The sequence below is a fragment of the Mytilus edulis genome, chromosome 12 (genome assembly GCF_963676685.1).
Source record: "Mytilus edulis chromosome 12, xbMytEdul2.2, whole genome shotgun sequence".
In the NCBI taxonomy this organism is placed as follows: domain Eukaryota; kingdom Metazoa; phylum Mollusca; class Bivalvia; order Mytilida; family Mytilidae; genus Mytilus; species Mytilus edulis.
In genome coordinates, this window is record NC_092355.1 from 71,815,066 (window position 1) to 71,841,814 (window position 26,749).

General features: G+C 32.2%; 1 protein-coding gene across 3 annotated transcripts; it reads left to right on the forward strand.

Moving 5' to 3' along the window:
* The first annotated feature begins 3,324 nt into the window (after positions 1-3,324).
* LOC139499073 (succinate dehydrogenase [ubiquinone] flavoprotein subunit, mitochondrial-like) lies at positions 3,325-25,464 on the forward strand. 3 transcript variants are annotated; one of them, XM_071287742.1, is made up of 17 exons: positions 3,325-3,458; positions 4,906-5,004; positions 7,008-7,169; positions 8,214-8,357; positions 8,998-9,162; positions 10,155-10,303; positions 11,269-11,393; positions 11,941-12,109; positions 12,933-13,128; positions 15,072-15,101; positions 15,334-15,501; positions 18,250-18,342; positions 19,083-19,181; positions 20,109-20,252; positions 21,118-21,231; positions 21,995-22,081; positions 23,191-25,464. In XM_071287742.1, exons 1-16 carry the CDS (start codon positions 3,399-3,401, stop codon positions 22,079-22,081), a joined length of 2,004 nt encoding a protein of 667 aa, XP_071143843.1. In that variant the 5' UTR covers positions 3,325-3,398; the 3' UTR covers positions 23,191-25,464. The 3 variants fall into 3 exon arrangements, with proteins under 3 accessions (XP_071143843.1, XP_071143844.1, XP_071143842.1); XM_071287743.1 differs by lacking the exon at positions 15,072-15,101 and adding an exon at positions 15,188-15,217; XM_071287741.1 differs by lacking the exon at positions 15,072-15,101 and having other exon boundaries at positions 15,304-15,501.
* Positions 25,465-26,749: the final 1,285 nt, after the last annotated feature.

Sequence of the window (26,749 nt, forward strand, 5' to 3'; positions counted from 1 at the left end):
ATGTTGGCATTGTTGAGAAATCAAGCATTGGAATATAGGATATCATGACGTTTCCATCGCAATATATCCAACTTCCTGTACGCAGACATCTTCGCTAGCCAATTCCACTCCCGTTCTCTTCACCCTTGGCGGATTGAGCTAATATTTGTGATATCAATGTTGTCGCTCATTCCGAATACATTATTCTTGACCAATGGTAGCACTTTAACTCTTCAATTTGGAGAACGGGAGTGGATCGTAACCCTTGGCTAGCGAAGATGGTACGCAGACTGGAGCGACACCTCACTATTAATGCCGGAATATGCGAGTTCTTTAAAAAAAAAAATGTTACCGCGTTAGCTTTCGAGAATATTGGGGCTGAAAATTACTCATATCGGGAAAATACCCGGATTTTTGCATTTTGGTTCAAAAAATTAAGCAAACTTATAGAAATCTTAGAGAAGATATTCTTCGTATTTTTTTTAAATTATAAATGGCATCACTTTGAAGCTGTAATAAGTGTAAAATGAATTTATACAACAATGCATAGGTCGATGCCACTGTTGGTGGACGTTTCGTCCCCGAGGGTATCACCAGCCCAGTAGTCAACACTTCGGTGTTGACATGAATATCAATAATGTGGTCATTTTTATAAATTTCCTGTATACAAAACTATGAACTTTTTGAAAAACTAAGGAATTTCTTATCCCAGGCATAGATTACCTTAGCCGTTATTGCAGAATAAGAATCACTATATAAATCCTGACACAATCCAATAAAATGCGGATCAAATGCATATAATGTATATCGAAATGTTATCTAATATGTATTATACTTTGGTTTTCCTTTATACCGCCTATACTTAGAATAAATTTACTCAGACATTAAAAGTAAACGTTTGTGATATAGTTTGTAACACAGACCTTTCTCTGGTTAATGCCTTTATACGGACCTGTTTCTTATAGGTAAGAAAATGGTATGATGTACAGTTTATAATTAGATGTAAAATATTCTCTTCGTCATCAAATAGTTCTTGTATTAGTGAAGAGGGCTTATTCCAATCTACGAGAAAATATTTCAGCTCTTGATAAAGCGATTTCTTATGCTTGACAGCTTTTCACATTTAAATTTAAAAAGAGTCGTATCTTCTGGTTCAATGTTACATAATGGACAGTTTGCTGAGATACAGTTTTTTGAAAATCTAGACCTCTGATACTGAAGAACCATTATTCCAGTGGCAAGTTTAACTTTAGCGACCATATTTACGGAGTACGGGTCAGTCCCACTGCTTTTCCAAATATTATGCACAGTTCCTATGTTGGAATCATTAACATTAATATATTTCAAGGATGACTTTTCTTTAGCTTCCTTCTTTAAATTTTATAAAAAAAATGATTATTTATACAGTTATTCACATGTCTATTCCAACTTATTTTTGATGGTGGATTCTCAATGATATATCATAAGGCGATGGCAATCCATAAATTACAGTCAAAATTGTGTAGTTTTGTAAACCAACTTCCAGATTTTTCATCTTTCATAGGATCATAATATATTGATGATGTTCTCATCATTAATTACAATCCAAACTTTACTGATTGGGGAATTTAAAGAAGCAACAGACATGGCTTCCTCCGCCTCATTTTTTAGACCTGTACCTCGAATTTGACATAAACGGTCATCTCAATACCAGAATATATTACAAGCGTCCTGTTTCTATAAAGGTTCATTGGAAGATACCGAGACATTGTTGATAAATATACCGTATCAACTTTACAAATAATACATAGCGTTATTGAAGTATAGATTCAAGCCTGAAGGTACTGACTGGCGTTAATTGTTTATCGTCTTAATTACGTGTTAAACTCCCCCGTTTCTGTCCCTGTATAAAGTTTCACGTTTCTGTCCCTGTATAAAGTTTCACGTTTCTGTCCCTGTATAAAGTTTCACGTTTCTGTCCCTGTATATTGTTAAACTTTGCTATTTATCCTTTTTTTTAATATTTACTTATGACGTGGGTCGGTACTTAAACATCCCGCCATTGAGCTATGGTCAATAATTGAATTGCAATTGTGTGTTCTTGTCTTTCATTTTTGCTTAATATGAATTCATTGTCTATATATCATTTTGTGTTTCTTTGTTAAAACATTTATTTGTTGTAAAGTGCTTAAGATTATATTACGATGTTGACTGCTGAATCCCAAATTTTGACGTTTTTACTAATTACGTCTGTTTGCTTCGTTCAGACGATGTTGGATTTCTACACAACTGTCATACAAGTGAGAGGTTTGGCTAGCTATTAAACCATGCAGGTTTAATTCACCATTTCCTACTTAAGGGAATGCTTGTTCCATTCGTTAAATCTGTTTGAGCTTTTGATTTTGCTAATTTTCATAGGACTTTCCGTTTTGAATTTCTCTTGTAGTTCGATAATTTCCCACGTAGTTTAACTTTTTTAGTAACCTCGCGGCGCCATTGCAAAAAAAAATCCCGAAGTTGCTGGCTGACAATCGACATTTCCCGCCACTGTTATCAAAGTAATTTTTCAGTTGTAGACTGCTTATTTCACGCTACCATGAAAAAATAACTAAAGACGCTTTTTGGAAATAAAAAAGTGTGTATCATAATTAAATAGCTTGAAACGGTTACCTATTCCAGCGTAACGTCAAATCACCTTGCATTGTATACAGGCCGGTAGCCCGCTCCCAACCCAGAGAAAATCCTTGATTACAGTTACACCAAATAAGCAGTACCCCAGCGGTATTGAAGTGCCGGCAACCCCTCCCCCCCCCCCTTTTCCCCCGAGTACTAGTGCTGAGTTGTTTTTATGTGACATGATAAACCTTTCAAGTCATTTTTTTTTTCATTATAAGTGACATTTCTTTTCATTTAAAGAATTTCCATCAAAACTTTCATATGAGAACATACATATATCTTAAATTTCAGAATCTTTATCTATTTGGCACTGGCTACGCTAACATGGAAATGTAGCAATAATAAAAACATTATTGTTACATCGGAGACTAATTGCCGGAATGCAAAGTTGGGTAAGGAACCGATTAATTACGAATGTAACAATAATTATTGAGGCTTAATTAATATTTTTTATTATTTTTACATTTCCATGGAACCGTAGCCAGTGGCTCAGCGGATTTTGCCGGAAATATATCCGTTATCGGTTTTGTGATTTAGACACACCACTAGTTTACATTTACATAAACAACGATTTTGCCTTCAATTAATCTTTTATTTAAGTGCTTTTAAGCACCAAAATTAATATCTTATTCCATATAAGTTCCCTTTCTATTGTTTTTGTCTTGAATAACCTTCTTACACAAGTTTTATATAATCAGTTATGTAAATTGCACTGCGCATGTTCATCTACATGATTTTTGCTTCATTTCCGTTTTACTTCAAGAATGGCATCAACACTGAAACTGTCGGCGCACATTTCAAAAGCTGGTCCTTTGCAAAAATTGGTAAGAAAGTTGAATTAAAAATCACAGAAGGAGAAACATTGTGCTTTAAGTTATAGCATAGTTGGTACTTGACAACGCCAGTATGTTAAAACATAGCTAGCATTTTGTGACCTTCGGAAGTTACTGGATATAAACTTCCCGAAAATATTGAGATGATCATTACGTCTGCGGAGTGTATTTCTCGGTTGAGTTAATAAATTTCCGTAAATTACGTCACATTATTAATAAGAAAAGACTTCTTAGACCCTATAATTATTGGAGTTCTGATCATATCATTTATGTAACCATCCTGATCCTAAGCCTAAGGGCAAAATACACCTTAACGCTAATGCCGGCTTGAACGTTTGACGCATACAACAATCACTTTTCCATTGCGGTGTCAGATATTTTGTATTATGACGTCAAAATTTTAGGGGAACCTGTGAGATATCCAGTAATGGCGGACAAATAGCGACAAGGTGTATTGCTATAAACGTATTTACAATTTTGGTCTTTAGCTGTATTTTGCCTCCAAATGACCTTTTATCACCTCTGAATAACCTTTTGACATCAAGCAACAATCACTTTTTAGTTGTGACGTCAAATGTTTTGAATTATGATGTCAAAGTTTACGGGAACCTGTGAGATTTTATGTAATGGCGGACAAATTTGCATACAAGTGTAAATACGTCTATTTCCGCTTGACATGAAAATATGTCCCGCTTTAACTTTTGATGTCATACAACAATAGCTTTTCCATTGTGGCGTCATATATTTTCTATTATGACGTCAAAATTTTACAGTCTAGTTATGGCGGACAAATAGCGATAAGATGTATTGACACAACTTTTCACAGTTATGTTACATCATTGCTCAGGGTAAATTCTTGCAGTACTTAAGTCTTAAGAGTATTTGTTTAGGGGCAGGATCAGAATTCAGGGCTTGTCAGTTCTTTAGAAAAGGTGGATCTCTTTGTCATGTTTGTTGGTGACAATATATGTTAACTTTATCGCTATTTCAGTCTTTGTACGTCATTTATGGACATCATAATTCTGGGTTATGATGAATAAATTTACTACCAAACCAAACATGAAAACACCAAACCAAGACATTACAAGATAAAAACAACTTTTTCAAAGTAAAGTATTGCATGTTGTATTTACATGTACATTTAAAAGGGTTGAGGTGAGAACAGCTTTCTTTTTTCTCTAGTTGTTATCTAAGAATAAAAGGCAGTTATATTTGGATTGTCTTTTCTTTCCTGTTTACAACATTGTACAATGTATAATATCCTGATCAAGTGTATTTCTCAAACAGCTTAATGTCATGTTAGAGTTTTTCCTAGTGCAAATGAGGTAAGAGTATATGGTGGCCAGGAGAATCTGTGGCTCCAAACATTTTAGAAAAAGTGATATAAGGGTGACTTTGAGTTTAATTTTTAAACATCGTTTGATTGTTTATATTTTAGTTCCTGAAGACAGGACAGACATTAGCAGCAGTACAGAGAAATTTTTCTTTTAAAGTGAATGGTAGAAATTCAGACGCCAAATCATCAACAGGAAGCCAGGTTTGTATAATGAACTTAGGCCAAATTAAAAGTCGGTGTGTTTACTGTACCCCTAGTCCCCTACCTACCTTAAAGTTTTTTTTGGCCATTATTGATTAAGCACTTTTAAATCACAATGTTAATGTTGCTCCCATAGACTCAATGTAAAAAAAATATTAATAACAATAAAAAAAAATCCCTACCCTATTTTTGTTCAGCATGCGACAGTAAACACACTGACTTTTTTGTTTGGCCTTATCATGCTTATTGAAAACTGTTCTTATACCATGTATTATGACCAAAATTACATGAAATAGTACTAATTAGACTATGTTACATGCATGTTTTACATGAAATAGTACCAATTAGACTATGTTACATGCATGTTTTACATGAAATAGTACTAATTAGACTATGTTACTATAGTATTAATGAATGGGTATTTTTATAATGGCCCTGTTATATGTCCAAGGTCTGTAATAATGGTCGAGGAAGTCTGTAATGGCCCGAGGCAACGCCGAGGGCCATTACAGACATCCGAGGCCATTATTACTGACCAAGGACATATAACAGGGCCATTATAAAAACACCCATTTCTTAATACATTTATTAACCAACTGAAAAAAGTGTATGTGTTGCTGCCAACTTGATGTACTCTCTTACTCTTTTAATTACAGTTTAGTTTGAAAAAAATAATTTGTACTTCACCATGATCAAGCTTTAGATATACCAAATATCCAAGATATTAAGTTGAAAGAAGTTATGTGTTGAAAAACAGGACGAACAGTGATCCCTTTATAGGGTTCTTTAATGTTTGTTGCTGGTTACTAAATTAAATAAAATACAAAAAGGTATACTCTTTACTTTGTTGCTGGTTACTAAATTAAATAAAATACAAAAAGGTATTATACTAATTACAGCTTAATTTTATTAAATTTATTAAAAACCCTAACTGGGCTTAATACAGAGAAGCTGGGCATTAATACAGGGCCATTACAGAAAAACAGGGCCATTACAGAAATAACAGGGCCATTACAGAAAAAACAGGGCCATTACAGAAAAACAGGGCCATTACAGAAAAAAACAGGGCCATTACAGAAAAACAGGGCCATTACAGAAAATATGTTATTTTTAATAACCAGTCATTTTTGGCAATAATGTACTTAGTTGGTTAATAAATGCATGTTTTACATGAAATAGTACCAATTAGACTATGTTACATGCATGTTTTATTATAATATATGTTATTTTGATTGTCCAACTGCAATCTCTCATCATCATGATCATTCTGAAATTAACCTTCATTTCAAAATGACATGTAATATTCAGGATGACACAAGAAAATTCACAAAAAAAGTACACATGTACACAGGTTTACAAATAATAGAAAAACTTGACAGAAATTTTGTTCTCATGATCCTAGAAAATAATGTATTGAATGCTTCTTCTAGTAAATGTATAGGATTGTAAAAGATCTTCCAAGCTTCATACAAAATGAACAGTGGTCAACACTTTGACACCGAAATAAATTTACAGAGAGAAGCATTTAATTTTTAATTAAAGTTAAACTAAACAATCTAGGTATTTTGCACTATAGTACATGCCACCTTTATTTGAGGGACTGCAGTAGAGGCCTTTAAATTATGGAACATTTGAGAAAATATGGTTTCAAGATATATTTAATTGAGGATAATTCAATATATATCATGGTATAGTATTCTGTTGAAAACACTAAGTATATGAAGTAAGAGTCAGTTTTTGTATAGGTTTATCTTGTTTATGTTGTTTCTATTTTCTGATGAAGTATCAGTATAATTTACATGGTAGAACCAAAAATTTGCGAAAGCAAATTTACAGATCTAACATTGTTGGGTTGATGTTTAGACGAGTTATATATATATATATATATATCCATTAATTCAGCAGGATAAACACTTAGCTTGTTAACATACTTATTTCTTACCAAAGCAAATACATCATGTATATGATTATGTAATACTCACAGAATGCTTGTTTATTTTTAGATTTCGCGTGATTATCCTGTTGTTGACCATAAATATGACGCAGTAGTTGTTGGTGCTGGTGGAGCAGGATTAAGAGCAGCATTTGGATTGGCTAACGAAGGATTTAAAACAGCATGTATAACCAAATTATTCCCAACCAGATCTCATACAGTTGCAGCACAAGTGAGTCAATAAAGAATAATGTTGAAACTGCAGCGGAAATGACAGTGTGGTTTTCTGAGGGCTGTTCCAGAAAATACTATGTCCACCTAGGACAGCAATTTTTTTTAACCACCATCACCCCAGGAAATAAAAATAAATTAAAACAAGTGTCTTTTCATTTTGATATTTCAACTACAAATACCTACATAAGATTTAAAAAAAAATTGTCTTCCCTGGTGGCATAGTGTTTTCTGGAACAGTCCTGATTATTTCTCACAGATATATATATTCTATAAGAGAACAGTCAAGGGTATAATTTGGGCTAGTGCCACTTAAACTTCTGAAAAGACTGAGTTACAATTTATCATTATCAAGAATTTATCTGGAAAAAAAATAAAGAAAATAGTTTAAATGAATACTATTACATCATTATTACATTTTACTTTGAAACATGTTAAAAATAATGAATTATTTTGTTTTACATAGTCTATATTTGTGTCAGAATAGAAAATATAGATATATTTATTTACTTTTTGATTAAGAATGTTATTTTTACTTGTAATTTAAATAAGTGTGGAATAATTTGATAAGGGTTTTGAACAATTGTCATAATCATTGTTTATATGGTTTATAATTAATCTTAAGTATTTAATATGAAAAAAGAAGATGTGGTACAATGTGGTATGATTTGCCAATGAGACATCTCTCCACAACAGACCAAAATGACACAGAAATTAACAACCTTACCATAGGTCACTGTACGGCCTACAACAATGAGCAAAGCCCATACCACATAGTCAGCTATAAAAGGCCCCGAAATGACAATGTAAAACAATTCAAACGAGAAAACTAACGGCCTTATTTATATACAAAAAATGAACGAAAAACAAATATGTTACACATAAACAAACGACAACCACTGAATTACAAGCTCCTGACTTGGGACAGACACATACATAATTAGTTTAACTAATGAAAAACAAAGGTTTTAAACTTATTTCAAAGTACATTTACTTCTACCAAAATTTATTGCATTACTAATATAACTTTTATTTGTTTGTCTAGGGTGGTATCAATGCAGCTTTAGGTCACATGGAAGAAGATCATTGGACGTACCATTTCTATGATACAGTGAAAGGTTCTGATTGGCTGGGAGATCAAGATGCAATCCATTACATGTGTGAAGAAGCACCAAAAGCTGTTATTGAGGTTTGTGTCAATGATAAAACAAACTTGTGAAACACATATTGTATAGAATATCTGTTATTTCCCTAAGGGGTACCCTCAAGGGACAAAGTGCATATCAAATTTACAACAACCCAACCAAACAACAGACAACAGCCAAAAGTCACCAATGGGTCCTCAACACAGCTAGAAAATTCAGCACCCAAAGTGGTCCTCAGCTGGCCCCTAAATAAACAGGTGTACAAGTTCAGAGATATGGACGTCACATTTAACTCCAAAGCATACAAATGAACTAAAAAACAAACCCAATATATATGACTAAAAAAAATAAACAGAAAAACAGTAAAGTTAGACATTGTTTATATTGCTGACAGTATTACAGTGTTAAATAGTAAATGTTTACTCAACATCCTCAAGGCAAGTGTACATGTATTGATAAGAAATATACAAACATACATGTAGTTGTTTCAAAAATTATATGACTCACAGTTTAGTAAACAGATAAATTTATTAACCATATCCATGATATCTAAGCAATAAAAATGTTTACATTCTTTAAATATCCGATCAAATTACATAAATAAGGGTTTTAGAGTTCATGGTTTATACTGGATATAATGTCTAAAATGCACTCTGTTTCTGATTAAATATTAATATCTTTCAGCTTGAGAACTATGGTATGCCATTTAGCAGATTAGAAAATGGTAAAATTTACCAGAGAGCGTTCGGTGGACAGAGTACAAAGTTTGGAAAAGGAGGTCAAGCTCACAGATGTTGTTGTGTAGCAGATAGAACTGGACATTCATTGTTACATACACTTTATGGAAGGGTAAGGGTATTGGACATTTTATGACTCTTTAACATTGTCATTTTGCATGTCATTTTGGACACAGCTTTTGTGACCTTTTTGCTAAAACTTCAGTTTCAGTTCCACTTTTATATATATGTAAAAACATCAAACACTAGCATTACTAGCTAGTAAACTCATCATAGATACCAGGATAACAATGTAATATTAACGCCAGACGCATGTTTCGTCTACAAAAGACTCATCAGTGATGCTTGAATCAAAAAATGTTTAAAAGGCCAAATAGAGTACAAAATTAATAGGCCTCCCATTAATCAGCTATTAACAGATGCAAAGAAGATGAGATTATTACCTCAGAGATTAATTAAAGCATGACAATTACAAACGTAATGTACACAATAAGTTCGTTTCCCCGTATTTTAGATCAGTCCGTAAGATGCATCATCTGATAGAAATAGACTTGTCCAAATGTACACAGGTGGAAGACATCAAGTTAAAGTACTGAATATTAAATAATCTTTTTTAATTTTCTTGTTTCATAGATAATAAAAAATATCGTCCATTTGGATAAAAAATGGGAATGTATGAAGTTTTTACATATTTTTTCTTTATCAGTTTTCGTGCTTGAAGATCATATTTCAACAAGTTTTCTGGAGTTGATTAAAAGCTACGCGAATCTGTTTTTCTTGTTTGTGAAATGACATTTGATTTCGTCTTTGTCTGTGCACCCCCTGGCCTTACTAGCTAGGCCTCCCATTAATCAGCTATTAACAGATGCAAAGAAGATGAGATTATTACCTCAGAGATTAATAAAGCATGACAATTACAAACGTAATATATCTCACTTCACCTCAAATCTTGGTAAATAAAAACCCCAAAAATTTCCTGGGTTTTGTACCATGGTAACAAAACATTATAATTTCAGATATGTTTAAAAAAAGATATCAACAATCTTTTAAAGTTTCAGAGATGTTGAAAAAAATGGTGATAAAGTTTTTTATTTATATTTTCAGTCACTAGCCTATGACACCAAATACTTCATTGAATACTTTGCTATGGACCTGATCATGGAAGATGGAGAATGTCGTGGAGTAATTGCCTTGAATCTCGAAGATGGAACCATTCACAGATTCCATTCTAAAAACACTATTCTTGCCACAGGGTAAGGCTGTAAAACAATTACAGTAAGGTTCAGGGGTTGAATGTAAGCTTTTTTACTGGTCCGCCGGACCACCAGCTGACAAAATATACTGGTCTGAGAAAAATTCAACTGGTCTTGGACCACTGGACCAGCACTAATTTGGACCCCTGGTGAGGTTCCAATGACATTTATATCATAATATGCAGTCTTCACACTTAATCATAGACCTAGCAGCCAGGCTAGTAAAATTGCTTACAGACCTGTAAAAATCATCTCAACAGGCCAACATAACTTTCCAAAAATTGAGCTTTGGGCCTGTTGATTTAAAAGTTTATCCTGAAGACTAAATCTATAGTTAGTGCTTAGCCATGTTTATTTTACTTTTTATCTGTCACAATTTGGCGCATTCAGCTTTCTTTAAACATGATAAAGGAATGCAATAAATACACAAATAAAAATGAATATTAATGATCATTGCATTCAACGAAGAACAAAAACACTGTCTTAGCATGGAGTTGGCAAGGATTTGTGAAAAATTTAACTTCATATTACATGTATGATTATCAATGATAGAAAAGAGATTGAAATTGTTAATAATTGGTAAACAGTGTCAAGTTATTCTTTTAATTCATAATTTTCAAAAAGGTCAGAAATATTGAAAACTAACAGCAGTACCTGCAGGTTATAGGTATCATAAGCCATGCAAACAAATTTTTCATGAAAATCATTATTTATTTAACCTATAACCTTACACAGTGTGATGATTGTCTCCATACACCATATACATCATCAGTAATCCTTAAAGTCTTTATTTTCCTCTGTCACAAGTATTTGAAAACTAACAGACATATCTGTTAGAATTTTAATATCATACACCATGCACACAAACATGATAGACATGATCTATTCAACCTTTCACCTAAAAGTAATTGCATGATTTGTGAATAATATTGTTGACATGCATGATTGACTTTGTATTTTGATAGAGGATATGGAAGAGCCTATTTCTCGTGTACCTCGGCCCACACATGTACAGGAGATGGGACGGCTATGGTAGCTAGGGCTGGACTACAGAATGAGGATATGGAATTTGTACAATTTCATCCCACAGGTTTGTTATACAAAAATATATTTTAATGTTAATTTTGATAAGAATTTCATTGCTTAGTGTTAATCTTTTTTTATGCCCAAGCCGTACAATGCCGTAGTGGATTGGGGCATGAAGTTTTACCCTTGTTTGTATGTCCAACCATAAGTCCAAAAATTTTGTTCTGTAACTTTTGTTTGCCGTAAACAATGTTATGGAACTTATACATAATATGTATTACCACAATACAGAGATCTAGTTTGAATTTTGGTGGTGACACTATTACTGTTCTAGAGTTATGCCAAATTGCTGAATTTTTCGTTTCTTTCTATTTCTTTAGTTTGCCTCAACCAAATGTTATGAAACTTATACACAATGTGTATTATCACAATACATAGTTTGAATTTTGAATTTTGGTGGTGTCACTATTACTGTTTTGGAGTTATGCCCCTTTATAAATTTGGAAAAATCTGAATTTTTCATTTCTGTTCTCTAAAAAATGATAGAAATAATAATGATATTTCATAAATAAAAGTTAGAAATCAAGTCTGTAGTTGAATTGTTATTGTAGGTATATATGGTGCTGGTTGTTTGATTACTGAGGGCTCCCGAGGAGAAGGTGGTTATCTTATTAACTCTGAAGGAGAGAGATACATGGAGAGATATGCCCCAACAGCTAAAGATCTGGCCTCCAGAGATGTTGTGTCAAGATCTAGTACTATAGAAATAAGAGAGGGCAGGTAATATGCCTGGAATTATACTCTCAAACTGATATTGGTTTGGTCTCTGGGAATGTTTACATAGATAAGGAAAACAAGTTGAAAGAAATCATTCTGCAACAAATTCTTTTCCTTTATTTGGATTATATAATGAAGATATAGAACAATTTTTAACACCTGATCATACAAGACTGATGATTTACATATACACTGTAAAGTTATTTTTTACTTGATTCTGTTTTGGAGGTCAAGGTCTTCAAATATCATTTTCATACAAGAAAATTTGATTAGCTGTCAATCGGCCAGCCTCTTGTTCAATATTTTGTTAAATCACATTGTAAAAATTAATTTAAAACATTTGATCTACAAATCTAAAGATTAACATGAACATTTTGTCACCTGGTACACATGGTACATGAAAATTATATCTCTAATTTTTGCGCTTTTTTCTCATTTCTGGTTGGTGAGTGAACAATAATTCTCCCCACTAGTGAAAAATCTGTTCTCATCAAATGATCCTTCAAAATTTCACTGTGACGTTAAATTTTCTTTGCCTCTTCTAAATTTTCCTTTAGTGACATCAACGAAAAAAGGCAACTGTCTGATGACGTCACATAAAAAGTACACAACTATCTTTGAAAAGGACGGATAAGAATCATTAGAGAAACAGATTCCACTACTATAACTCGTGTATTACGATATCTCTCCACTTTCAACAGTTAAAATTTTAAATATAACTTTGTTGAAGTGTTGGAATCTATATGTCTTTTATGTTGATAGAACAATCTACACGGCTGGAAAAAAATGAAGTTTTTAAACTGATTTATGGATTGTATATTTACAGAGGAGTAGGACCAGAGAAAGACCATGTATACCTTCAGTTATCTCATCTACCTGCTGAAGTCCTAAAGACCAGACTACCAGGAATATCAGAGACGGCCATGATCTTTGCTGGTGTTGATGTTACCAGGGATCCCATTCCCGTTCTCCCAACAGTGCACTACAACATGGGGGGTGTACCTACTAACTACAAAGGACAGGTAGGTCCCAACAGTGCACTACAACATGGGGGGTGTACCTACTAACTACAAAGGACAGGTAGGTCCCAACAGTGCACTACAACATGGGGGGGTGTACCTACTAACTACAAAGGACAGGTAGGTCCCAACAGTGCACTACAACATGGGGGGTGTACCTACTAACTACAAAGGACAGGTAGGTCCCAACAGTGCACTACAACATGGGGGTGTACCTACTAACTACAAAGGACAGGTAGGTCCCAACAGTGCACTACAACATGGGGGGTGTACCTACTAACTACAAAGGACAGGTAGGTCCCAACAGTGCACTACAACATGGGGGGTGTACCTACTTACTACAAAGGACAGGTAGGTCCCAACAGTGCACTACAACATGGGGGGTGTACCTACTAACTACAAAGGACAGGTAGGTCCCAACAGTGCACTACAACAGGGGGGGGGGGGGGGGTGTACCTACTAACTACAAAGGACAGGTAGGTCCCAACAGTGCACTACAACAGGGGGGGGGGGTGTACCTACTAACTACAAAGGACAGGTAGGGACCTTTTTTAAAAGTTTTAAGTCATTGAAGATTTGTTGTCAATTCATACTTTTATGCAGTGTTTTAATTATTTATGTTATTGCGAAAATTTGCCTTGAGAGGAGTTTTCGCAAAATAATAAAATACTGCATTTAAAATTTTGATATCAATATTTCTATACAGCGTTACCTGCAACAACTGCATCACTACTCTGTCATCATTGAGTACTGTAAATTCAGAAATTAATGCAAGGTTTTAATTATTGCAAAAATTGCGACAGTTGTAAACACAATAATTTAAACTCGCATTTAAAAATATTTTCCATGAATTAATCAGGATTTTTTTCTAAAATCATAAAAAAATCGCATTTAAGTCTAAAACGACAAAATAGCAATAATAAATGCATGCAATAATTTCTGAATTTACAGTATGTGAGTTTGAATAGTGCACATGACAGGTGTATTGACTAGGATTGTCAGTTTTCCTTCCATAAGTTGTTTCTTCTCTTCACGCACTTTGGCTTCCTTCACCAATAGAAATTAACTGGCATGAAATAGGCTTTAGATATAATCATTCAATCAATTTGTCAATCCATATTTGTCAAAAACACAATGACACAATGAATGAAATGAGATCAGGGCTGTTTCAGAATTAATTGAATGGGAGGGAAAAGAAACATTTACAGAAGCAAATCTGATTTCATGGGGTTTATTTTGGCAATTTGTGATAAAAAAGAAGCATGAAAATATCATATTGATTGAAGTTTATAAAGAAGATCACAATTGCAAACAAACAAACAAAAACACTTGAAAATACTTCTTATATGTTTGGTCCAAGAAAATTCTTGAATTTAAAATAAAAAAAGTGAGAAAAAACCCAATTTAACAGTATTTTCTATAATTGAATTTAAGTTTGACATAATCTAAATGTGAGCATTACTTTTACTCATAAAACGTGCAAAAATAAATAAATGTGTTGATTTACAGTTAAATTTAAAGATGAAAGATTTACAAACATCAGTTAATGATTTAATAGTACAAAATTGAGTTACATCGTATACATTATTGCTATTTGGAAATCTGCTCTTCTTGACCCGAGATTCAGCACCTCTTTAAAAATAAATAAAATCATACAATTACTTTTCCGTTATGTCATCAGATATTTTCTATTATGACGTCAAAATTTTATTGGAACCTTTGTTATGACCAGTTATGGCGAACAAATAGCTATAAGGTGAATCAGAGTCTGTTACCAGATCTTTGTATCCTTAACTAAAGACTAATAAATGTCATAATATTTATTTGTAGGCTATTGTATATAACGATGGTAAAGACCAGGTCGTCCCTGGACTGTATGCCTGTCTGTTAACAGATATTTGTGTCTATAATTTCAGACTAATAAATGTCCTATTGTTTATTTATAGGCTATTGTATATAATGATGGTAAAGATCAGGTCGTCCCTGGACTGTATGCCTGTTTGTTACCAGATATTTGTTTCTATAATTTCAGACTAACAAATGTTCTATTGTTTATTTATAGGCTATTGTATATAACGATGGTAAAGATCAAGTCGTCCCTGGACTGTATGCCTGTTTGTTAACAGATATTTGTGTCTATGATTTCAGACTAACAAATGTTCTATTGTTTATTTATAGGCTATTGTATATAATGATGGTAAAGACCAGGTCGTCCCTGGACTGTATGCCTGCGGGGAAGCAGCTTGTGCCTCCGTTCATGGAGCTAACAGACTCGGGGCTAACTCATTACTCGATCTGGTAGTTTTTGGCAGGGCTTGTGCCAACACCATCATTGAGGAAAATAAACCAGGAGAGACTATTGGACCCATAAGCCAGGTATGCCACTAGTTTGCTGGTAAATTGTTACTGGATTTGAAAATTCTTAGCAGAAGCTTTAAATGGGGATTTGTTACACATGTATTACAACTGACTTTGTAAAAAGTAAAATTATCTTTATTGCTCAGTCAAGATTAGAAATATATGTTTTTTTAAATTAGAAAGGCATGTGCACACATAGTAGGGATAAATCTTTTTTTAAGAAATTAACACATTCCCTTTTTAAAGTTTTTCAATAAAACTATATGGCAACATTGGCTAGATAAAATAGATTTCTAATCTCTAAAAATAATATATGTATGTAGCAGACATTTTATTGCATGCATTTAAGGGCATACGATACAGTTACAGGGGAGGTAATGACGTTGCTAACGTAAATTGTTATTTTCGCGACTTCAAACTGTGACTTATCAGGAAAAGAGTCAGTTTTCGACTGATTTTTATCATTTAAACTTTGTTAACTTGAAAACGAGTTCATGGACATTTGGTTTGAAAAAGAGAGAAGATTATGTGTGCCAATTTTCATGAAAACGTAAATAGTGCAATTTTTTAAAATTTGATAAATATACAGCAAAAAATGATGTTTTTTTTCTACATTCATGAATATTTGATAAATATGAGTTATTTCTGAAAAAAATGTATAAATTTTTAGGATACTTATAAAATAAAGAAATTACAAATTATCTAACCAGAAGCAATTTGTGTTTATCTTTTATAGTGCCTAACAAGATTGTGTGAGGTAGACAAAATTGACCTTAAAACGATCGTATTGTCATTTGATGTCCAAAAATAGGCAGATCGTACATATAAGGACTTTATCTAATGACTACATGAATTTGGGATTTATTATTGTTATAATATTTGAATGAAACTGAAAAATGTATTTTTTTGTTAGGATAAACAATTTTTACCTGGCGTAGCCGTGCGTAAAATGTTTCTCTGCATTTATCTTTGAAAAAAATGGCGTTTTTAATGGAATAGAACGTAAAAACAGTAAACTTTCCCATTTTTCTTCGCAATAGGCTTTCAAAAATATTTTATATAATGTGAATTCGGAAAATTATGTGAAAATATAAAAAGTGGCAATTGTTACCTTTCATACCTTTAGTTTCATTGATAAAACGTAATATGGACTGGTCCAGTGTCCAGTATGCAGGTCATTTAATTTACTGTACACATTCACGTACGGTATGATTTAATCAATATACTCGTACGAAAAGCATGAACAGTTTGAAGGTAATCAAAAAGAACTTAATCCAATCAAATTGCATAAAATTCAATAACAATGTCCAGTCCACATTATAATAAGTAATAGGGGTAAACTGGGTAGGGAGAAAATGACAGATATTTCAAGTTGATATTTATGCAAAAACAAATTAAAATTTGTCGACCAAAAGTTTTGCTACAATTTCAAAAATATATCGTTCTGTATGGTATAGTTTTCGGACCTTTCATTAGCGTATTTAAAGCTATAAAAAGTTTGAGCTTCAAAAGTTCACACAATTATTGACTTTATACAGAAAATTCGTCCTTATATAATATTTGATAGTTCACAAATGGTACGTGATTTTAAAGTAAAATGATTTTTTAAAACACTGCAAAAATTTTCATTCATATTGATAAAGTGGTATCGTCATAAAGTGCGTTGAAATGAACAGTGGTATAGCAAACATCGAATTCCCTCACAAAATGTTATCACACACTATAAAACAAAACAGTTATGACTTTCTTTTGAAAGAGAAAATGCGGCCACAAATCCGAATTTTGAATTTTGAGCACATGAAGGTATATTTTTTATTACATATTTGATTTAATCAGATAAAAATGGTCTTTATGGAAATTTTTATTAAAATGTAAATACGGGATCAAAACTGTATCGTAGGCCCTTAAGGTAGATTCATGGTATACCGCCATCTTGGATTGAACAATCACAGTAAATAATCGGTCTAGTTATTTGCCTAAATCTGCAAATTTGGAGACAGATTTGCAATTTGATGGTTAGACTGTTTAATAATATAAAGAAAACTTGGCAATTTATTGTATAATTCAAAATAATTAAACAAATATCATTTTTTTTTGCTGTTTGGATCATTTTTTTCAAATGAGCAATTTAAGGGAAGATAACTCTTTTAGTAAAAAATTTATACTGGACAGATAGGGAATTTTTTTCTTTTTACTTGTATCAAGAAAACAAGTTCGGTGACACCATTTTTTCTTTTTATTTTCTTAAAACATATTACAAAACCTATCTTTTCACAATTTATTTCAAAATTCTATCTCATAGATTATTTTTTATGCACACAATTGTGTTTTTCCATTAACAATCTAACCAAATTTAGGCAATTTTCAACGACTCATAGCTTGAAAAATAGCACGGTGACCCCTACTTTTTATTATATTTTTGAAAAGAGCATATTAAAATCTTCATTCTGGCTAAGTATAAGAAAATTCTGTCTCAAAAAAGATTTACTTATGATCTACCTTAATCCCAAACAATATATTTACAGGAATGTTCCAAAATTGATTAGTGGGGTGTGAACTAGGTCGTTCGAATAATTAATTGTGGGTTGTTCTTGTTTATAGTAAGAATTATCAGTAAAATGAAAATTTTATATTGTGGATGGGGATGGAAGATAGAGGCCCTAATCTAAAGGTGCCTCCCATGACCGCCATGCTTTTAATTCTTGATTCAAATTAAAATTTTAAAAATCATATGTAGTTCTTCATTTTATCATGTATATTTTACAGAATGCAGGAGAATTTTCTGTAGCCAATCTTGATAAGGTCAGAAATGCTAATGGTGGTACTACAACAGCTGAGCTTAGACTTGCCATGCAGAAGGTAACATTTATTGTATAGAAAAATCATGAATTCTGCTATTCATCTTCATCAATTATACTTCAATTCTCATATTTGTTTTATTACACATAAAACATATATTCAAATTAAGACATGTCTTAAATAAACAATTAACAATGCATGGACTCGATGATAAGTATCAACAGTTTGTGTGTATTTTTGTTTTAATAGACACTATCTTATTAACCATGAAGATGACCTGAGATTTCTTATTTAAATTTTAGTGATGAACAAGTACATATATGGTTCAATTCATGTTACCAAAGTTATAATTGAAAAATTAAATAGATTTTTTGATACTCATTAATGTGAAAAATCTAAGAGGATGATCATATTAAATACTCAAGTTTAAATTACTTAACCTGACATTATAACATGTTTATGTTTCTCTTGAGGCACCCTGGCTTCCTCAACCAATAAAAAACTGGCGACTATGTAATGGTAATGATTGCTGAAAAAAAGTAGAATAACTAAAATACTTGACTACAAGGAAACTTCCAAACAGAAAGTCCCTAATCAAATGGCAAAATCAAAAGCTCAAACACATCAAACAAATGGATAACAACTGTCATATATTCCTGGTTAAGTACAGGAATTTCCATATGTAGAAAATCTGGTTTTATAGCTAGCTAAACTTATCACTTGTATGACAGTCACGAAAATATTTACTCAGATCAACTAGTTATACTAGTTAATACAATATTGAATGAATATTTTGTCAGGCTATGCAGAACAATGCAGCAGTGTTCAGGGATGGACCAGTCTTAGAAGAAGGGGTTAAAAAATTAGGAGAACTATACCAACAAATGGATGACCTTAAGGTAATATCAATTAATATTAATATCAACCCTTCTGGAGCACCTGAGATCTGCCCAATTTTTTGGTGGGGTTCATGTTGCTTAGTCTTTAGTTTTCTATTTTGTGTCTTCTGTACTATTGTTTGTCTTTTTGTCTTTTTATTTTTAGCCATGGCGTTGTCAGTTTATTTTCCATCTATGAGTTTGACTGTTCCTCTTGTGTCTTTCGTCCCTATTATTAGAAGATATCAGCAATCCAACAAAAATACCAAAAGACATAATGAGGATAAGAAACCTTTTTTAGAAAAGATGGTCAAGCTGCAAATTGTCTCAAGTCTATAAAAATGTCAAGTGTTGTTTTTTTTAACTGATTTTTTGTTGAAATAAAGATTTCAACAGTTTAATCAGTTGCATTAAGTATGGAAATGCCAATTGAATTTCAATATTTGACTACTGTATATAGATATAGATATATAGGAAGATGTTGTATGAGTGCCAATGAGACAACTCTCCATCCAAATTACAATTTATAAAAGTAAACCATTATAGGTCAAGGTACAGCCTTCAACACGGAGCCTTGGCTCACACCGAACAACAAGCAATAAAGGGCCCCAAAATTACTAGCGTAAAACCATTAAAACGGGAAAACCAAAGATCTAATCTATATAAAAAAACAAGACTATGACAAACACGTATAAATTACATAAACAAACTACAACTACTGTACATCAGATTCCTGACTTAGGACAGGTGTGTTTCACATTTGTTCGTCCAGTCAAGGTTTCTATCATTTAGAATAGTCAACAAGAAGAATTGTAATTCTGGCAATCTCTATCTGAATTCATTATTTTCAATGGTATATTAAGATTTGATGTAGAAGCAATGGTATATTTAGATGTGATGTAAAATCAATGGTATATTTAGATTTGATGTTAGTTGATTGTTTTGTAGATTACTGATAGAGGAATGATATGGAACACAGATTTAGTTGAAACATTAGAATTACAGAATTTGATGATAAATGCTGTACAGACAATGGTATCAGCGTGCGAGAGGAAAGAAAGTCGAGGAGCACACAGTCGGGAAGATTTTAAGGTATGAAACTTTAAACTACGAAAAATTTAATATGCTGTTATCGATATTCTTATTTTCATGAAATATTTGCTCCAGATCAACATTTTAGTCATGGCTGTTCCAAAAATAATATGGTGGGGGAATTTTGGCAATCAAATTATTATAGGGCTTTTCCAGAAACTACCATGTCCCCCCAGGTAAGGCATTTAAAAAAAAATGTATCAGTGGTTGTATTTAAAATACCAAAATGCAAAGAGAGTGTAGTTCTAATTTGTTTTTTATGCCCCACCTACGATAGTAGAGGGGCATTATGTTTTCTGGTCTGTGCGTCCGTTCGTCCGTCTGTCTGTCCGGTCGTCCGTTCGATCGTCCGTCTGTCCCACTTCAGGTGAAAGTTTTTGGTCAAGGTAGTTTTTGATGAAGTTGAAGTCCAATCAACTTGAAACTTAGTATACATGTGCCCTATGATATGATCTTTCTAATTTTAATGCCAAATTAGAGAAATTATTCCAATTTCACGGTCCACTAAACATAGAAAATGATAGTGCCAGTGGGGCATTTGTGTACTGTGGACACATTCTTGTTTATTTTCTGTGAGTGGTGGAAGTTAAAAAGAAGTGACATCACTTTTGGAGGAAGGGGGGGTATAATATTTTCTGGAATAGCCATTGACAAAGGCAGTTGGAGTTTCTTTAGAGTTTTTGTATGAATTATATAAATTAAATATAGAATAATTCTTGGGTGGTCTTAGTCGGAAAAAAGTGACTTCCATCCCACATGAATTAAAATTTTGGGACATCCTGTTCTCTATCATTTTATGTTTAATTTGAATGGGTCTCGTACAAATATGGAATAAAATATGCTGATGCCGTTGTGATCTTTTCAGGACCGTATTGATGAATATGACTACTCCAAACCAGTTGAAGGACAAAAAAAGAAGCCATTCGAGGAACACTGGAGAAAACACACAATGGTTAAAACTGAAATAGAGTCTGGAAAGGTAAACAGAACATTGGATTATCTCCCTTGGTATAGATAATTGGAAATGTTATTTGATTTATCTCCCTTTCTACAGATAATAGGAAATGTTATTTGAAACATTGAAACAACTTTTACATATAGATTTTACCTTTTAAAAATGCCAATCAAAGTGATTTGTCGCCATGAGTTTAAAACATCACTTACAGGCTAATTTTTCTACTTGTTTATTAATACACATTCCTATGAGTTCCAATTTGTTTGGATAGAGCATTCTTTTTTTTTTTTGGAAAGAGGGAAGCAGTAATTTTTTTAATGAATTGATCAATTATTTTTACAAACTCTAGGTACAGATCTTCAGGATTTTCTTTAATTTTTGTATGAAGCGCGGAACACTTCATTCTAAAAATGTGTGCACGGTCAACGCTTTTACAACCCTTTGAAGTTACAAAAAGAAGCATTCAATACTTATAATTACATTTTTTAGCTAGGATCATGAAAACAGGAATTTTAACCATTTTTTATTTAATTCATCTGTGCACTTTGTTGTGGGACCTCGTGATGTTATGAATGACAAGTTTTATTGTGTAATGCAATTGCTTACAGAATATCACGTGATGTGCAGTTAGCCAATCCGAATAACGTATAATAATGAAACATACATCTAATGTAATTATTTGTTTATAATGTACATTGGAAGTCCATTTTATGAAATTAGTTCCCATTGGTAAACAATTAATCAATAGAATTTGCAATGTTATTGACTGTGTTTTATATGCTTACAGACAGAATTAAGTTACAGACCTGTTATAGACGATACATTAAATCTAGAAGAATGTCCCATGGTTCCACCAGCAGTCAGATCTTATTAAGTATGTATAGTCATCGGATTATTAAGTATACTGTAAATAATAATTGACAATTATTATAATCCACAACAAAATATAAAATTTTGATTGGTTTATAAGAGGGTGATAATTTACTCCATCACATGTCTTAGGGGGAGACAATTAGTTCTATTACACTCCACGTCAAAATGACGGATTTTGATCGTAAAATACACAAGTGATAATTTACTCTTATCATATGGCAAAACAGGCGACAATTAGAGTTACCTTGTCTTGCAGATCAAAAAGACTTGATTTAAAGACAATGAAAAAATATGTGAAAAAATGGATTTTTTAAGAAATTTTTTCTGCAAATATGTAGTAGTCAAATGGACAATCATTGTCCTAAGGTCCCAATTTTTATGTTATTTATGTCACAGTAAGAAGTGTTTGTTCCAGGAAGTCCTTTGTGCCAATTGCCCTAGAGTGACTCATTCATAAAATAACAGCTCACGATTGGTGAAAGTCATTAATTTATAAAAAGCCACAAAATGACAAAATGTGAATCAATAAAAAAAAAAAAACATAGCTGCATGATAAATCTGGTATTAAAAATCAGTTGCATTCTTTATTTGTTCTTGTGCATGAAACATGAAGGGACTACAAATTGTACATTAGAATATTACAAAGAATTAACTGACAAAAGACATTAGTTTTCCACTTACTCAATGTGTGGTAGTTGGATGTTTCCTATGATTTATCCTCAATGTGTGGTAGTTGGATGTTTCCTATGATTTATCCTCAAGGAGAGGCAAAAGAAACCAAAAGAATACTCAAACTCATAAGGGCTATTCCAGAAAAAAATGTATGGGGGGGTTGGAAGGCATTTTTTGTCAGCACCCGCCACCCAGACAATTGTAATTGAGAATTATAGTGCATTATAGTGTTAAAAGTTGCTCTGATACCCATCACCCATGTATTATTAATATAATGTGCCTTCCAATACCTCCATACATTTTTTTCTGGAATAGCCCTAAGTCAAAAACCAACTGACAATACTTCAGGAAAAAAATCAGAAACAAACAAAAGTCAAACAAGATACAAGTGATTCTAGTTTATAGATTATATATATTTCATCATGTTTTTCTTTCCAGATTTCCCAAATTCCTTTATTTATTTACAAGAGCCAGCTTCCAGAAGGAATTAGTCTTTCAGGGGAAAAAACAATGGATTCTGAATCTTAAGCATTTGAATTTCTTCTTATTCAATGAAAAGGGCATTTGAAAGTGAAAATGGATTGAATACTTTTAACCATCAGTACTGTGAAATAATGACTTATTGTGTTTCATGATCAATGAATTTCAAGAGAGAGCATTTTCTTTAATATGGAAGAAACTTTAAATTGTCTGTTAACAAATTGTATTTTTTAGTTAAAAATAACAAGAAATTGATATTGAACTTTGATTTTCTTCTGTTAGGTTATTTTACATAAATAGTGGCAAAATTTTGAATGAGGTTGATTGTCAGAAAATTTGGTATTTCTTTATCTTTTATTATTTATAGTCTTTTATAAATTGTATCATATTAAAAGAAAAAAGTTTAAAAAATGCAAACTATAAAACATTTCTGACTTGAACATTCTTGTTTGGCTAAAGATTGAATGAAATTCAATGAAAAAAACCTATGGTTTTAACTTGATTTATAAATCTTTCAAAGTTTGTCACTACCTTGCATATTTTTAACAAAATAACACAGTGAAGTGATAACTCTTTAAATGGTATCCAGTCAATATCATGCAATTTATTAATGATATGTTATACTTAAATATTTATGTTACAATGTGATGTGTATTTGAATTAATGTACTTGCCAAGTAAAACAATTACAGAACTAATGCATGGTGTATGAATCTGTGATAAAAAAAAGGTTCAGCTACAAATGTACAATCATGTTCAAAGGTAGATAACTCCAACTCAAATTATAACTTAGTACAAATCAATTTAGCAAAATTGCAAAATGAAAGCAATATTTACCCTTTTTGTGCTCACAAGCACTTTGATTTGTATTTTCAAATGATTATTAATGCCATTCTATGTTCTTTTAATTAGACCAGGCAGTTTGTCTTGTACTCCTAAATCTCAGGTAGTTCTATTGTAAATCATGAATTCACCTTCACCTCGTCTCAGTTACAGGAACACAAATAACTTCAATGTTAACCACATGATTTTAACAGGGTTTATCTTAAATTATAAATCAACATAAGTTTGTTGAAGGGTAAATAGTTGCATAAGAATAGAAAAAGCCACGGCTCCGTGTTGAAGACCGTACCTTGACCTATAATGGTTTACTTTTATAAATTGTGACTTGGATTGAGAGTTGTCTCATTGGCATTCATACCACATCTTCCTATATCTATTCTAAGTAAAACATTTATAAACCCTTTTGTTAGATTTTCAGTACCTGTCATTTAAGTAAAGAAAAAATGATCTGATGTAATAGAATTGAACTGGTCAATTTGGATCAGCAACTGGTGCTCAATGAAAACACGTGTTACAGAAAGGGTATTGTACACATAATACATGTACTGTGAAAATACACATTCTGTTAAGGTATTACATACCTGGAAGAGATACTTTACATGTTATGCAAATATTGCCCAATTAATATTAAAACCTGTGATTGTAATCTAAGTACATTGTATATGGTGATATCTAATGAACAGAAAAGTCCATGAAAAAGTGATGATATTATGATTAATATCATTTAAAATTATGTGATATCCACAGATTATGTCATATCTGCCTAATTTTCACCTTAAAAGTATTATCAAACTGTCTTGTAAGCATTTAGAATATTAAAGAAATCCATTTGAATGAAACCATCAATTTATTTGAAAACATCACAATTATTTCTATATATATATATACTTGATCTTAAAGTTAGATTAATGGTAAAAAGTTAAAAAAAAATAAAATAATGGACACTTTACACAAACCTGTTATTCTGATTGACAGATATTAGGTCATTTCAAATTTTTCCTCTTACTGTAATTTTCTATAGGGAATATGTCACTAGAAATATACATTGTAGATTTGATTGGACTACTTCAAAATAGGGGAAAAAACACCAGCTGAATTTCTTTTTTCATTTCTTTGTGTCTTATGTGATATTTATGTAAGTTAATGAAATATAAAAGATATTTTTTATGGAATTCAATGATTCTGAAGTTAACTTTAACATGCAGTAAATAGTTTATGATGAATATCTTGGTGTCCTATTTTACACTGGATGCACTGCTACCTAAATCTTAATGTTTGTAATAGCTTATTGCTTAAATTTTTAGTTTGTTTAATGATGTCTTAGATCTATTTGTACTGTAAATATAAACTGTTATATATATTAAAATTGCCATAATAAATATGTGCTGAAGTTTTGTAGTCATTTTTTGTGTGTCACTTTTGAGTCTTTAGTAGATGAAACTCTTTTCTAGAATACATTATATAAAATCTATTTGTGCTGAAGTCTTAATGTCCCTACAGTAGATAGATGAATGGGTGTCCCGTCGTATTTTTTTTTTTAGCCTTGTGTCTATGATGAGTTTTAATTACATTTTTGAGGCTTTTTTTTTGCACCATTTGTGGGCATTATGTTTTCAGGTCTGTGCATGGGTTTGTCTGTTTGTCCATTCATTTGTCCGTCACTTCCTTCGTCTGTCAGTACATTCGTTTGTTCTTCTGTCCGTCTGTCCCGCTTCAGGTGAAAGTTTTTGGTCGAGGTAATTTTTGATGAAGTTGAAGTCTTATCAATTTGAAACTTAGTACACATGTTCCCTATACTAGCTATGATATGATCTTTCTAATTTTAATACCAAATTAGAGTTTTTACCCCAAGTTCACTGACCACTGAACACAGAAAAAGATAGTTTGAGTGGGCATCCCTGTACTATGGACACATTCTTGTTATTAAGATAATTTTTGGGATACGATTGCTTTCAAGCAATCTGTAGACTTATACCGGTGGCTCAGCACAATTTCCCTCACGTCAATCGTTTTATTCTAAACATTAAGGAACAACTCAGATTCTTATGATTGTCTTGCTTTAAAAGGTAAAAACAAACAAAGGGATTGAACTTAATCAACTTTCCTATAATGTTCTTTTCATAATCTTCATGTTTGATAATTCCCTTGACTTCGATGCGTGTTTTTAACAACACGGAAAATCAGAATTAAGCAGTATTTATATTTAGTGTAGTTATAAATTTAGAAACACGTCAGAGGGAATTCCCAGTTGTGATAAAATGCGAGAGTTCTCTGAATACCGATAAATCTATTTCTGTCATATAAGAACTGAAGTGGAGTTTTTCTTATATGTTACCGTTATGAAACTGGTATTTGAGATTGTACTTCCATAAAGAAATTGAGAACCATCTAGGTCGTTTAATAAGCATTTAATATATCTTGCCCCAGGGTTTGATTTGGAAATTATGCGCATGCGTATAGTTTTCTTGACTTTAAGGGGTTTTAGATTGAATGGTTGCTCTGGATTCCCCACTCAATTAATTAATTTATAACTCATGGGATCTTTTCTATGTATGTCTGCTATTGAGGGTTATTGTTGTTGCATAATTTTAAATCATATGCATCATTTAGATTAAAATAAATATATTCCACATCGTAGAACACCCCTTCAGGCGAAATGGAGTCTTCCATATTAT